The 16783-nt window shown below is 34.3% G+C and overlaps 1 protein-coding gene across 1 annotated transcript; it reads left to right on the plus strand.

Moving 5' to 3' along the window:
- Positions 1-12333: 12333 nt before the first annotated feature.
- Positions 12334-16128, plus strand: LOC131074329 (uncharacterized). Its single transcript, XM_058010919.2, has 3 exons — positions 12334-12682; positions 14123-14185; positions 15162-16128. The coding sequence occupies exon 3, from the start codon at positions 15252-15254 to the stop codon at positions 15741-15743; it is 492 nt and encodes a 163-aa protein (XP_057866902.2). The 5' UTR covers positions 12334-12682; positions 14123-14185; positions 15162-15251; the 3' UTR covers positions 15744-16128.
- Positions 16129-16783: the final 655 nt, after the last annotated feature.

A 16783-nucleotide genomic window follows, 5' to 3' on the forward strand; every position in this document is an offset into this window, starting at 1 on the left:
AGTATCCTTGTTTGTTAGTCATTTGGAGCATTTGCTGTCAAACCAGTTTTGGACTGTATTTGTGTTTGTATTGATTCACCCCCCCTCTCAATGCCGGTTTGGTACTAGTGGTTCATCATTGAGTTATCAAACCATCAAAAACCTCAATGGAAAGAAAAGATAAAACATAACAAAGATTCATGGCAAGAAGAACCATATCAAGTAGCTACAAAGACAAGAAAAGACTAGGAGCGTGAAGAAAAAGAAAAGTGACAAGAAGAACTCATTATACAAAGGGAGGAAGCTTCTTATAAAAAAATACATCATGTAAAAGAACCTAATCAAGCCAAGTTCAAGCCACGACCTGAGGAAATTTCTACTCAAAGAAAGGAGACTGTGTATGAACAAATTCAAAGAGTACAAGAAAACACCGATCTCGAATCAAAACAAGCTACCAAACTTGTGTCAATCATCAGTGAGCTTTTCTCACCATACAACATACTTTTCAGATTCAGTGAAGCCACCTGCGATAGTGATTCTGAAACAAATTCCAATGAGTATCAGTGGGACACCTATTCTTATGTTACTCAGGATATCGAGGTGGATACAATCCACGCATACAAACCCATTCCTTATGAGGAACAAGACCCAATCTCTAGATCATTTGAATTTGGACCCCAACATATCTATGAGGCTAGTGAGAACGAATAACTTCGATACAAAAGAGGCAATGTCGAGGAGAGTACCATCAAAAACCTTGAGACTGTTATAGATCTTACCCTTGCTGAAGACAACTATGAAAATGTCTCTATCATGACCCTCACAACGACTGATCTTGACCCGCCAAATGACTCCCTACCACTCATATATCCTGACCTCATAGAGTGGGAAGAACTTGAACATGATATACCCATATTCCAAAATGATGAGGCTATTGTTCAATACCTCTGCTCTATTAATCCAAAAAATTGCTCCACCAATGAACCACATGATGATATATGCAATCAGGGGAGTGCCAAGTCTCTCAGTCGCAAAAAGAACAAAATTGAAAATCGATCTAATGGTGAAAATCATTTACTGGCAGTATTAGATTGCAAAAAAGTAAAAACAAAGGACACATCTAATGCTGAAAACCTCTTTGAGGAACCTGAGGATGGGAGACTTGACACTCTTCCTAAACATTACCAGGAGCGGTCACCAATATTTATTGAACCAACTCAATCAATAAACATCGACACTGAAGCAACAACCAAAATCATACATCTGGCAGAATCACTCACAAAACAAGAAAGACTGAACTACATCCAATTATTCAAGGAGAAGCAAATAAATTTTGCTCGGTCTTATGCAAACATGCCAAGGGTAGATCCAAACCTTATCATGCATCACTTGTCCATTTCTCCTGGAGCTAAACTTGTAAAACAAAATTTAAGAGATGAACCCGCATGTGGCCATCTTGGTAAAAGCATAGCTAAAGAAACTACTTGATGTAAGATTCATCCGACCCATTGATTAAGCAAAATGGATTTCTAACATTGTGCCATTGTCCAAACCAGACAAAAGCATCAGAATCTGTACAAACTTCAGAGATCTCAACAAAGCTTGTCCAAAGGATGACTTTCCTTTGCCAAGCATCAACAACATTGTTGATCTAACATTGGGACATGATATGTTATCCCTCATGGATGGATTTTCTGGCTATAACCAAATCAAGATAGCTCCTGAATATCAAGATAAAACTGCATTCACATGTTCATGGGGTACATACTACTAGAACGTCATGCCTTTTGGCTTGAAAAATACTGGGGAAACTTATCAGAGGGCCATGAAAACAATCTTCCACGACATGATGTACACTTATGAAAGATTACATGGATGATTTGATAGCCAAATCATTCACAAGAGCAGAACACCTGGACATCTTGGATAAAATATTTCAAAGACTGGAACAATTCAATGTCAGATTGAACCCTAAGAAGTGTGTCTTCGGGGTAACATCTGATAAACTTTTGGGATACATAGTATCAGAAAAATGACATCGAGGTGGATCCAACAAAGGTTCAAGCTATCATGGAAATGCCACCTCCTAAAAATATCAGTCAATTAAGATCTTTACAGGGAGGACTACAATCTATCTGATGATTCATTGCTCAGTTAGCAGATAAATGTCTTCCATTCAACCATCTGCTTCATAAGAATGTAAATTTCATATGCGAAGACAAATGTGCAGATTCATTCCACCAGCTCAAATAATATCTAATGAATCCACTAGTTTTGGTGCCACCAATAGCAGGAAAGCAACTCATTCTCTATATACCAGCAATAAAAGTGTCACTGGGGGAACTACTAGAACAAGAAGATCCAATGGGAAATGAAAGGGCTATCTACTACATCAACAAGAATTTGAATGGATATGAACTCAACTATACATTCATTGAAAAGGCTTGTTTGGCAGTGGTGCTTGCCTCTCAAAAGTTTCACCACTATGTGCTAGCCCATACAATCAAGCTAGTAGCAAAGATTGACTAGCTAAAATATCTACTTAGCAAAGTCGCTCTCACAGGGAGGTTAGCTAAATGGGTTATGATCCTAAGTGAGTTTGACATTCAATACACAAAACTACAAGCCATCAAAGGAAAAGTGATTGCAGATCAACTGGCAGAAGAACCTTTACCAAACAAAAATCCACTACAGGTGGAATTTCCAGATACATATGTGCTCACTATCACACCCAAGAAATGGACCCTATAATTTGATAGATCCTATACCCAACATGGATCAAATACCAACATCTTGTTCATCATTCCGGAGGGACACACTCTTCCAAGATCCTACAGATTGATGTTCTCTTGCCCCAATAACATTGCCGAGTATGAAGCCCTGGTGACTGGTATCATAATAGTCGTGGAATGGAGAATCACAAAATTGAAAGTCTATGGAGATTCTCATTTAGTCATAAATTAGGTCAACAATGATTATCAAACAAAGGATGACAAGTTGATGCCCTAGAAACACATGGTGGACGATTTCAAGAATTATTTTGTGAACATCACCTTTGAGCAGATTCCAAGGTTGGATAACAAAGCTATTGATGCAATGGCCTTTATCACCTTGCTCCTACAACTTCCAGATAAACAAAATTGTTATGAATTCCTGGTGGAGCAATTATTTTCCCCAGCCTATGACAATTCAGAATCCCAAGTTATTTGTGCCCTGACCAGTTCTGATTCCCCTCTATACGAGAAAATCCATGATTACCTCAAAGGAAATACCTTCCCGCCTAACTTATCTCGTAACCAAAAAAGAATCTTTATATGAGAAGCATCCCACTACACCTTAACCGTTGACACACTTTATCGCCGAGGTCTTGATGGTAATCTTCTTCGTTGCCTCGACCGTAACGAATCTGATTCCACCTTACATGAGCTTCACGAAGGTATTTGTGGTATGCATTCAAGTGGTCCTACTCTTACTAAGAAACTCCTAAGGATGGGATATTACTAGACAACAATGGAGAGAGAGTCCTATAAATTTGCTAGAAAATGTCCTAAGTGCCAAATTCATGGCAACCTCATACATGCACCAACGTAAGAGTTGCAACCATTCACCACATCATGGCCTTTTTGTCAATGGGGACTTGATCTAGTGAGAAAAATCCATCCTTCCTCGTCAAATGGGCACAAGTTCATCATCATGGACACTGAGTACTTCACCAAATGGATTGAATCAATTCCATTAACCACATTGACGGGCAAACAGATTGCTTCCTTCATCTTGAATTACCTCATCTGTTGGTACGACATCCCTAGCTCCATTATCATAGATAATGGAAGACCCTTTAAAAATCAAGCTGTCCAAGAGATTTGTGAGCGATTCCATATCCAACATCGCTTTTCGACACCTTATTATCTATAAGGGAATGGTCAAGCGGAGGTCTCAAACAAAACAATTCTAAAAATCCTCAAGAAAATTGTGAATGATGCTGGCAAAGATTGACATGTGTAACTCAATCCCGCACTTTGGGCCTACAAAACAAGTATCTGCACACCTACAGGAGCTACACCATATTCATTTGTGTACAGATCAAAAGCTATTTTACCTATTGAAAGGCCTCATTCTAGATGAGGAATATCGAGTCAACAGGTTACAAGAGCTAGAGCTGCTTGATGAACATCACCAACGTGCCTTTGATCATCTCAAGGCATATCAACAAAGAATGTGCATAAGCTATAATCATAAGGTCATCCCAAAGGCTTTCAAAATCAGTGATCTGGTTCTAAAAGCAAATCCCAGAAATCAGTAAGATTGGGAAAAGAAGGGGAAATTTGAACCTAATTGGCTGGGACCCTTTGTCATCATATCAACCTACGAATCAAGAGCATATCAATTGTCAAATTCAAAAGGAGACGTGCTCGACGAACCAACCAGCAACATCCATCTGAAGAAGTTCTACAGTTGAGTCGTCTAATGCACGAATCAAGCAAAAAAGCCAAAAAATTAAAAAAGTATCAAAAATCGTCACTATGGTGAAAACCTGGCAAACAGGCACCTTGTGACACACAAAAAATAAAAAAATACAAAAAAAAAGAAAAACAAATAAAAAAGTGCAATAAAAACAAGTGATGAAAACCTAACAACAGGGGCTATTTGTAGGAGAACAACTCCTCTCTCTATCAGTACTCGCATCTTTACTCCATCTGATCTAAGCCCATAGCCATCACAAAACACTTATACACGTAGCATTATCTTGGACATACTTAGCGTAGTCACTGTCCTTGATTCTCTAAAATAGTTATCCATATCATATCCCACCATGGCTTGGTGATCAATGTATATCCACATCGACAAGTGTCCATAACTAGGGGCATCATTCATCTCGCTTTAGTATTCAGACAACAAACAAGGATCGCAACATACTAAAGAAACCATTGTCAAAACTACTCATCGGACTAGAAAACAGGATCATTATCCAACTACAAATGCAACACACACACGATGGATGATTTATTCTGAATTATGATTTGTTTACATTTGGCATAAAGTTTTGACTATTTGTATTTTGATTTTTGAATCATTAGATCTCCTGATCTTCTCAAGGATGCATTGAGCTAGAGAAGCAACGAAGGAATCTGATATTTTCTTTGGTTTTCTGTTTGTGAGGCGATCATTCATATGGTGCAAATTTGTCTCGAGACATGATTGGAAACATATCATTGAAGACATTTTTCATTTTGCACATACAAATGGTTAACTCTTGTCTGTTTTACGCAAGCAACACTCAGGTCATCTTGGTTCAATTATACCTCGATGCTTGTGTTATCTTTCAATATCAAAAATCATGTAAGTTATACTAAGTTCATCATGGTTTAATTATACCATGATGCTTGTATTAACTTTCAACATATCAAAAGCCCAATGATGACAAAAAGAGCACAAACAAATTGACTAACGTGAATGACAACGACAGGATTACAATGATCATTTAGTGGCATTTCATACTTAGTTGCATTCATTTAGCTGCATTTATACATCTCATATCATTATCATTATCATCTACATCTCATATCATTATCATAATCATCTACATCTCATTTTCAAGATACATCTCATATCATTATCATAATCATCTACATCTCATTTTCGAGATACATCTCTCATCATACATCTCATTTTCAAGATACATCTCATCATCATCATCTAGTCACATTCATCATTGCATGCCTCGCATGCATATCTATCACATCATCATGGAATCTTTCTTCACTTTCATATCTTCATCATTCATCCAACTCTCATCTATCATGTCTTATACAGGATGTATCTTTCCTGAAACCAGACATTTTGATCAAGTCTTATACAGGATATATCATTCCCGAAACCAGACGTTTTGATCATCTTTGTCTTATACAAGAGGTGTCATTTCTGAAACCAGACTTGATCTCAATCTTATCAATTCTATCAATCCATTTCATCTGATCCATTCTATCATGTCTTATTTAGGATGTATCTTTCCTAAAACCAGACGTTTTGATTGTCTTATACAGGATATATCATTCTTGAAACCAGACGTTTTGATCATCTTTGTCTTATACAAGAGGTGTCATTCTTGAAACCAAACTTAATCTCAATCTGATCAATCTTATCAATCCAATCAATCTAATCAATCTTGTTAAACCCATGCATGTCATCAATGATCCACTCTTCTATCTTTCAAACAACTTTCTTCTTCTTTCGAGAGATCATTCATGCCTTTAGTGCATGAACGATCTCCCGAGGGGGCATTATCATATCGAATCTCCATATCAAATTAATTCTTCATATTTGGGGCATTATATCGAATCTCGACATCAATTTCATATCAGTCTCATATCAGCTTCATATCGACAAAATCACATCAGTGCTTCATATCGAAATCAACTTTTCATATCCAGAGAATCATATCGACAACATTTTGGCACACAACATCATATCAATCAAATTTTGGCAAGCATAACCAACGATTTTCTTTGAATCAACATGTGCACACACGTCACTTCAAAGAGGGGCAAAATGTAGACGTATAAATCTGACCACTTTCTTAAATAAATATTTAATATTTATTTTAACCTCATCCCTCCTATTAATTAAATCCCATTTAATTAATTTCTTCATTTTCATCTATTTAATTAAATAAATTTGTTAATTAAACTCACCTAAACCTTTTTTTAGCCTTTAATTAAATAAACCACTTCATTTAATTAATTCTCCTTTCTTCTTTTTAGTTAAATTTACATTTAATTAAATTTACCCTTGCATATAAATAAATTTAATTTATCTATAAAAATCCCCCCACTTGTATTTATGCAAGTTGCATCTATTTTAATTGAAATAAAATATTTTATTTTAATTAAAATTATTTTTCTCCCACTTGCATTTTCCTACATCTCCCACTTGCCTCTTAAACCTCTTTTAGAGCCTTCTAGATTCTTCTAAACTGTCTTAATTGGCCTAATCAATTCTTAATCATGTCCTTTTCCTAAATTTGAGGAGGTCACTTCTCAAATTTGGAGGAAAGTCTTCTAAATGCATTCAAGACTATATTTCTTCAACAAGCTAACTTGTTGAGTTCCCCCGAATTTGGAAGGACTCTTACAAATTTGTCCCCAAAGTCTTCCAAACCATTAATAGTTAATCTCCACCTTCCCCTCACGGTTAGAGACTTTCTCTCTAACTTAACCCTCATCTAACCCAAGGGTCTTATCAAGCACCCATGACTTTAAACTTGGTTATTCTATTAACCCTTGCACAAGAGTTTACCCCTTGGGCAAAAGCTTTATCCAATGGATGACCCTAGCCTAACCATAACCTTACCTCCTAAGGTAACCTTCATATCTCCTCAGGCATTTAATGCCTCTTGCATCTCCTCTCAAGCCACCTCTTGTTGACAATTGTCCCCATTTCATTGGTGAAAATTGTAAACATGGATTGAGTAACTTTCAATCCTAGCCATTTTTAAGATTATTCAATCTTAACCCTCCATTGCCCTATTTTCCCTATAAATAGAGCTCTCATTCCTCATTCTCCGTATCCAAGTTTCATGCATTTACATTATAGTTTAATTTACTAAGCATTTTAGCTTCTCTTTGTTAAAATATCATCATAACATTTAGAAGCATTTCATTTCATATCATAGAATATTCATGCTAGTATATCATGTTAGGATAATTTAGCAATATCTTTATTATATCATTATCTCAATCTTAGCATAAGCATCATAGTTTTTAACATATCATATAGATCTTAGAATGCATTCATGCATATATATCACAATATCACTCATTCTTGGAGTTGTCATTCCTAAGTCATTTGCTCAATGATATGAGAGAAAAACATTGGCTTTAGGGATCCTGTGAGATAGAGAACAATGAGACAACCCTTGGGAAGTTAAACTAGTTTAAATTAGTTTATACTTGCGCTAAGAGTCTCATTGGCATGTAGGTCATTTGATCTCAATTTGTTTGTTTTGATCACCACATTTTCCTACATACACATTGCATTTATAAGGAGAATGGTGGTCTTATACACTTGATTGTGTGGTTCTAGGTAGGTAGGTGGCTGAGAAGACTAGTAGGTGTACACCCATCTTGGCTTAGATGAGACAGATGGTGCTTTAACATGTTACGATGGTGCTTTAACATGTTACAGTGGTGCCAATACATGTTAGGGTGGTCATGTTGAAGTGGGGAACTGTGGTTTACAAAGTTGATGGGTAGACGGGCTTGATGGGGCAAATATCATTGTTAAGACTTTAGCGTGGCACTATAATTTTGTTGTGTTGGTTTTTTACTAGGGTGTTAAGCCTTATATGAAGAGTATGTTTTGTTGTGTGTATTAAAAAGATGGTTGCATGTGTTTTGCTAACGCTACTAAAAAATGGCCAGCATAGAATTTGTCAATGATCTAACAGGTGCTCAATGAATTGACACCCTCTTGGTCGATTGGACAGTTATGCATACTCTTGACTATTTTGATTATATATTAAACACAAAATTTAACTGTGTCCATTTTTTATTTGATTAATAATAGACTAAAAAGTGTTTATTTTTTGAATTAAAAGTTGGCATGTATCGATTTTTCTTATTTTATGTGGGACCCAAACGTGACTGGTCTTATAGCATGTTTAAGAACCCGTGCACTTATTGGGCCGCTGCTATTCTGGCTCCAAAATGGACCTTTCGTATTGCGTGATAGCGATGTGTTAATCAATCACAGTCGTTTATTGCAAAATCGATGGTGTAAAACGCACGACTAACACGTATATTAGTCAATCCATACTGCCGTTTTGAAACTAGAATAGACGTGTCCCACTTATTGAACCCTCTCCTGAACCCTCTCCCCTACTTGTGGCTGGTAAGATTCTCATGCTATATTCCCCAAAAATGCTCGATAGACGGGCAATTCAAAAGATTATTTATTACTAAACCTTGGCACGATAAAGTCTACGTGCATACAGGAGGTTAAAAGGATTAAAGATTGCCACAATAATGTTTACGTGCTTAGACAACGTTTACAAGGATTGGATTTAGGTTAGCGTGGCATTTTTACTGAGACATACATGTTAAAATTAGACTACCCTCCACTTTGAACAACCATTACTCATCGCCTAAGGTGAATTGTGCTTATATAACCAAATTGAGGGAAAATTAGAAAAGAAATGAAAGGTGAAAAAAGAAAGGAAAAAATAGTGAGCCATGGTATAAAAGAGGAATACGCCAGTGGAGGACAACTATTCTGCCATTAAATCTCCTCAACAACAAGCATATTGATTTCAATAGAAAATCTTGAGGTAAGTCATAGTGAAACCATTCTACGACTATCTTTTATGCATGGCCATTTTCTTATGTGCAATAAGAGCTCTTTGTAACTATTGAGTGAATAAGAGCAATTTGTAACTATTTTGGGGTAAGGGTTTTTACCTTCAAACTAAATCACAAGAATTCAAACTAAATCACAAGAAACATTCAAGTGTTTAATTTCTATAGTAACTATTATTAAAGCTATTTGTATTTGCAAGGCAACACGATTTTTAATAAAAAAATGAAAATTTCATTTATGACTATGATATAAATATGTAATAACAAATCTAATTCAGAAATCTAGTAACAAATAAATATGTAGTTTTCACATTATTTGTCATTAACATAAAATATAGGTACAAAATTATATAGGCTATGGATATCTCATATAGGCCAATTATTTCTCAAAAGAGTCAATGAACTTGATTAGACATGCCAATAAATTTATATCAAGAGAATTGTAGTTTTGATTACAAATGATCAACTTAGTGTTTCTCTTTTTTTGCCAAGATGATCTTAACTTGAAGGCCAAGATCGTAAACATTTGTAAACATATACATTTCAGTGATAAAATTTAAAAGGCAACACTTATTTTTTTTATTTGAGATATTCAAAGCCCTAAATTATAAACAATGTGTGAAATCTTAGTTTCAAATAGTTTTGGAGGCCTTTTCAAAACGACTGTGTTGAAAAGGCCTAAGGATTTTTTAGAAATGGAATGAGTCTCCTAAGCCCTTAGGTATACAAATATCTGAAATTAGTGTTTGCCACTTACTAGTATCTCTTATTTATTGTTATTCTCAAAATAATTTAAACATCTAATTTATGTTTTTTTAATTGTTTCTTTTCTAGAAATCTACATCAATTACAAGAAGGAAATATCAATAATCAATATCTAATGGACATCTAATTATTTTGTTTCTTATGTTCTATAGGTTTTGAGGAGAGATGACATTTATCATAGAACATATTTGTAGAAGGTATTTACATTTTTGTGTTTAAAATTAGCTCGATTTTTAATAATTATTAAATTGCTTACTTAATTTATAATATCCTAATTCAACTATTGGCCTTTGCAGAATGTTATCTTATGCAAGTGATCAAAATGAAGATTTACAAGGCTTTTTAAAGTCTAATATATCATGCCAAGAGTTAATAAATATGACTTTCGCTAATGGCTCGTCAGTTATGTGTAGACATATTGGTGTAATATGAGTGTAAGTGACAATACAAAAGAATTAATTAATTTTATCCTACTTATACAAAGATGTCAGTTATGTGTAGACATATTGGTGTAATATGAGTGTAAGTGACAATACAAAAGAATTAATTAATTTGATCCTACTTATACAAAGATGGCATTCAATTGCACACATACTTCAATTTGATCCTACTATTTTGGCCTTTTGTTTATTTTGTTTGTGAGAAATTGTTTTATACATGGACACCTAATATGGTCTTGCAATGGAGATCCATCCTTACATCTTTGCATTATTACATCTTGTACCTAAGTTGCCTTAAGTGGGGATGGGGGTGTTGGTGTGAACAAGGTATTTTACCTAATTGATTTACCACCTAGCACACTAGCTACTTAAGTTTATTTAGGGTACACATAGAATACTTATCCCTTTGTCTCAAGATATAGAATTAAAACACACGTTGTGATCTTATGCAATCTTATGTCCCACCTTGGTCTATATCCAAGGAGATCTCTTTGTATTCTTAATAATTCTAACAATTATAATATATTATCATTGTATCATTTTTTATCATTTAATAGAATACCATTATTCTCTCATATTTGATGTCTCTTGTGCTTTAATTGAAAATTCTAGATCTTGGGTGATATTCTATACCTACTCTTAGATAAAGCTATTATATTAGGTCTTAAATATACTTCAATAATTCCAAAGACAATTTTAAATGAATTAGAGTTTTCCATTTTATACAATATTCTAGTGTACAATTTAAAAGACTATGTACTTTAATTAGCTTTTAAAGGCTAGTTGGAAAGAAAGAACATAAATCTATTTTTAAAATTTGAATTTAAAGTAGAGTAATTTATGTGCCCAACATAAATATACCAATTAAAATGATTTAAAATAATATATAAACCCAAAAAACGTTAAAACATGTAATAATAAAATCAAATTGTCAGTGGGGCCTTGGTCTATTGGTGAAGTTGAATGGCTCCAAATGAGCCCACCATGGATCAAGTCTTGCTAAGTGTAAAGCTTCGACATCATAAGAGATGAGGCTAGGATCATGCCCCTGGCAAAACACTACTTTGTGTAGGCCCTCACTAGACTAGTGTGCTTGTAGTTTGCGTGCCCTTGCTGAATTGTTGTATTCGTAGATCTCAACCTCCATCAACAAAAAAAAATTCAAATTAAATCCAAATCATTTATTGATTGCATTTGAAAATAAATTATTTTACTTATTAATCAATACATTGAATTTACCCACAAGATATAGAACGAACAATTAAGCTATTGAAAGACATGGATACCTAGTGATCACATATTTGAATCCTTTGTTTCATCTTAGGCAACTCATAGGAAAGGAAACGGGCTTTTATAGTCCATGATGCCAACCATCTATGTATGGGTCTCACTGCACTACAAACGAGGCGTACACACCTCACCCCCTTGTGGGATTTGAACTTGTGATCTCTCTTTCAAGAGCACAAGTTCTCCACCACTTGTGACATCTTAGGCGTATATGACTAAAATATAGATATTATATAATTAAGACTTCACAAATATGTTCTCATCTAGTGTGATTCCTCCTTATAAAAAAACACTAGAAACTTGAATGATCAAAATTAATAAATGAAAGCCACAATTTAACCATTGTTTAGCTAACCTTTATTTACATGTTTAATATTATTAATTAAAATTAAAAAATTATTATTCTGATTTCTATTAATTAATAAATACAATCGTACGTCTATTCTGACTCCAAAATGACATTAGTCCAACCTTTTCCAATATTTAGTGGACATCGACCAAATTCAAATTGTGATGGTAAAAGTTTCAGTTTCGCACATATCGAAAAACATTCTGCTTTTGTACAAATTTACTGTCGACATTAGCCAGAACCTTCGGCAATCTTCATTCCGACGTCTAGAGTTTTCACGAACTTAAATTATTGTGTTTACACTGTTGAGCCCACTATGTGAGGAAAAAAATCTAGCTTCGGGTTCTCTTCTTTCCGTTTCTAGAAAACAGAAGAAAAAGGAAAGTCTTGAAAAGTTATATAGTGCTTTCTGAGTGTGCTGGACGCCTGTAGAATTGTACTCGTGAAGGACGTTTGGCATAAAAGAGATTGTTGCAGCATAAACTTTGAGGAAAAACGGTTTAAAAGAGGTAAGCGGTCTATTTTATTGGCTATAAAAAGATTTATAAATATTTGCTGTATCAAATTCCTGCAGTGAATGAGTGTGAATAGTAGTATTTGAGAATCAAAGATGCTGTTTTGTAAAATAGATCAGAAAATTTGTGTATAATTGTGGAAGGAAGAACTTTTTTCTAAAGATCTTTGAGTCTGGTCTTTAGATTTTGTTTTTATTTTGGAACCGAGAAAGAAAGATACTGTTTTACAGGGGAGGGTAGAAATTGTGTGGTGAAAGAGGTAACAGGGGAAGTAAGGACTTTGTTAAAAGATCTTTGAATTCTTGAGTTCAAATTCTGTTTTGAGTTTTATCTTATAAGTAAATGAGTGTGGAAAGATGTTATTCTCTAAAAGAGATTAGGGATTTTGTGTTAGAGCGACGATGGAGGAAATGAGAATTCAACTAAAAATTTAAAGAAACTCTAGATTTTTGTTTTTATTTTTGAAGTAAAAGAGTTTGAAATAGGATATTTGTTACTTCGAATTTTTGTGTTTAGAGTAGTAATTGAGGAAGCGAGAAAGTTTTCTGCATCTTATGTTTATAAATGAGCGTGAAAAGCAGTGTTTAAGATGTAAGGACGGTATTTTGTAAAAGAGTTCTGGAAATCTGTGTTTGGAGGGGTAATTGAAGAAGTGAGGAAGAGTAAAGTGTTTTTACAAAGCTCATTGAATTTTATGTTCAGACTTTGTTTTCATTTTTGAAGTAAATCATTGTAAAAGACTGTATTTGAACAGAGTTCGTTTCTAAAAAGAACTTGGAAAATTTGTGCTTAAAGCATTAATTGAGGAAGTAAGAGCGCCTTTTAGAAAGATCTTTGAGTGATGTTCTTTAATTTTGTATTTATTTTGGGAGTAATTGAGGGTGAAAAGCGTATTAAAGAAGAAACCGTACGATGGTTTTTACGAGAGCTTAGAATTTTTTGTTTAGAACGATTGTTGGGGAAGTAAGAAACTTCTTATTTTTCAGCTAGCTTTGAATCATATGTTTGATTCAAAGCTTTTATAGCTTTGACATAAACCAAAAAACTGACTGTAAATATGTTTAAGTCCAAGAAAATTTGACTGGAAATTTGTATGAGAGTTTTTGTGAAATATCTTTGAAAGCTTGTGTTTATAGGTGAAAAAGATCAGGAAATTGTATAAAGCCTTTGATAAAAAGAAGTGAAAAAAATAGAGGTAAGTTTCTTTTTACAATAGAGAAGGTGCAAAATATAGGATGTTGATGCAGTAATCACTAATATATTTTTTTCCATTATATTCTGGAAATACATAGCTGTATATATAGATTTAAGAATATAATCGAAATTTTCGATTATTTATAACAAATAATTAATTATTTGGGTTAATGTTTATTATCTTGTATTCGTTCTTTTAACTGAACCAAAACCTCCTACACGACTATTTGGTGGTTACAGGACTTTCGACTTGCAAAAGATCTTCAGACATATAAATCTGTGAGGAAAAGCAGTTCAAAACAGGTAAGTATTAAATTTTATCAAGAAAAATAGGATAAATCTGATTCTTTTAATTTTTAGTTTTTAAATTATTCTTCTGGAATAAGGTGTGCAAAGACAACTATTGAGAATAAATCTTGGATTTTTTTTAAATATAACTATTAAATCTTGTCATTGGATCTAGAAAAGTTCACAAACTGTGTAAAGTCTTCAGGGAAAAGTGGTCGAAACAGAGCTAAGTGATTTCTATTAAAAAAGAATTTTTGTTTTTCTTTTAAAATTCTGAAGGTAAATGAATGTAAAAGTTAGTATTGATGTAGGTATATTATTAAATTTTTTAATAAATAATTTAGTATTAAACTCTAGTGTTTTAGAATGTTTGAGAGAGTAAGAGCGTACTTTTTGAAGAGATTAAAATTGTGTGTTTTAATGGCAAAAAAGTTAAGTAAATAGTATCAAACTGGTAGAAGAGTTTTGTTGTGAGGGTGGTCCAGTTCGCTAGTGAATGGCACATTGGATTGTTAAAGAGCAGAGGCAAAATAATTTAATGATAGAATGTGTCATTAGCTCAAAAACCTAAAACCCCCTTGCAGAACTGATTTAATGGTGTCAGATCTCTAGAATTTTATCGTTTGACTGATATTACGCAGCAAAGTCTCAAGGAAAACAGTTCAATATTGTATTTCATGAAAGAAGGAGGCTTATTGATGTTCTTTTAGAGCTAAATGAGTGCCAATGGCAGTACTGAGTAAGGATATTTTTATGTAGAAGAGTTTTTAAATTTGGACCAAGGATTAAGTGCTTTTTAATACTTCGAAGTTATTTGCCTAGAGGAGCAAAAGTTCAGGAGATAGATAGTAGAAGAAGACCTTTGTTTCTAGTAGTCTAATGTAGATTTTAGCAAGAAATTGGTTTTTTAATGTGGGATATCAAAATTACTGAAGAAAATATGTTTTAGTAGGAGCCTGAATCTTATTACTGAAAGTAAAATCTGCTGCAGGACTGATTTGACAGTGGTGGTGAACAGTCATTTGCAACTAGACCAAAGGAATCAAGGAATAATTCTCAACATCTTCAGAGCTCTGCAAAAATGTACAGGCTTTTTCAGCCAATTGCTCCTGGTATACCTAGGATTGTAGGTCCAGCAAGTGGTGACTACATCGGCCCTCCCGGTCCCAATTTTACTACACAGCAATGGATTATTCCTTGGAAAAGTCTGCCTCAAGATAAGGATCCAAAGTTTAGTAAGAAGATGGCTCCTGTGATTAGAAGACTTAACTTTCCAAAGATAAAGGCTCAACGTGCAAGACCTAGGCCACCTCGTTCTGAAACTGCCATTGCTAAGCCTTTAAAGATTGGAAATGGTGTTCGCGAGCATGGAAACCCCCATGGTCTTAAACTAATTGATGCATTTGATGCCCTTAAGTGTTCTCCTTGTTATTTACAGCGCAATGAATTTGGGAATGGTACCAAAAAATTGTCTGGCGCACAGACTCGTATGCCGTACCTTAAGGCAGGAAACAAAGCACTTGCAGGTCTGGAGCATGCTTTAATGGCAGAGTCGGAGCAACTTGCAGAGTAGTTGCTAACTTTTTATGTTTCTTTAGATACCCACAAATTTGAACTCTTAATCGGATCAAATTTGAACTGTTAAGAGTGCAAAGTATGGGAACTATATCCTGGTTTACAGAGAACAAATTTTAACAGGTGTGATGCAAGTATTACTGCTGTACGTATGTGTATGGTAGGATATTGATAGCTAAGTAGTGTATGGAAGCTAGGGAAGTCCATGCTGCAAGTGTCTTAGGTTTGGCTCACTTGGTTACAATGTGAGCAGTTTGATGGGACCTTAAACTAGTCGTGTGGATCACTTGGTTGTTTTCTCAATTTCCTAAGAGTGTGGAGGACTTCAGATGTGGTGTCAGAAATGTGTTTGCTTAAATATTAAAGAAAAAAATCTTAATGAAGACTCCATCTTCTTGTTGAAGATCTGCATAATTAGTAAGAATATTTGTTGATCACCTACTTATATGCAATTTTAGATTTTGTGAAGCAGATTAGCTTATTAGATTTTAGATTTTCTCCTTTAGAAAAAGAAGTCAAGGTGAAGCATCTGGCTATGTTAATCTGGTTTGGATTTGCTAATAGAAAGTAGAAAATATTCAAATATTGAATGTGGTTTGGTTGAAGAGAGATGAATGTTGCAGTCAGTGCAGTTCTCTGCATATATGATATCAAGTAAATCATTTTCATGCAGTTTTTATGGTTGCAAAATAAATCTCTTTCAGAGTGGAATGTGAATCTGCGGATATATAAGTAGCCTAAAATATTAATACTATTATTTTTTATTGCTCATTTCAGTGTTACTGAGCAGAAAACTTCGGATAACTATTTAAAAAGCCTTAATGGATTGTTCTTTTGATTCATCTTGCATGCACAAACTTACTTGTGTTAAAAATAGATTTTTTTAGCAGCAGTATAATTCCGTGATTACATGCATGAAGTCCTCTGCAGATCTCTGATTTAACCTTACATGCGCCAAATTCAGTCTGCATTCACAAACAAAATATCCAAATCAGGTTTGCACCATTATGTGACTACAAGACCATCCAGAGTTTCTAT

Source organism: Cryptomeria japonica, chromosome 8 (assembly GCF_030272615.1).
Source record: "Cryptomeria japonica chromosome 8, Sugi_1.0, whole genome shotgun sequence".
NCBI lineage: Eukaryota > Viridiplantae > Streptophyta > Pinopsida > Cupressales > Cupressaceae > Cryptomeria > Cryptomeria japonica.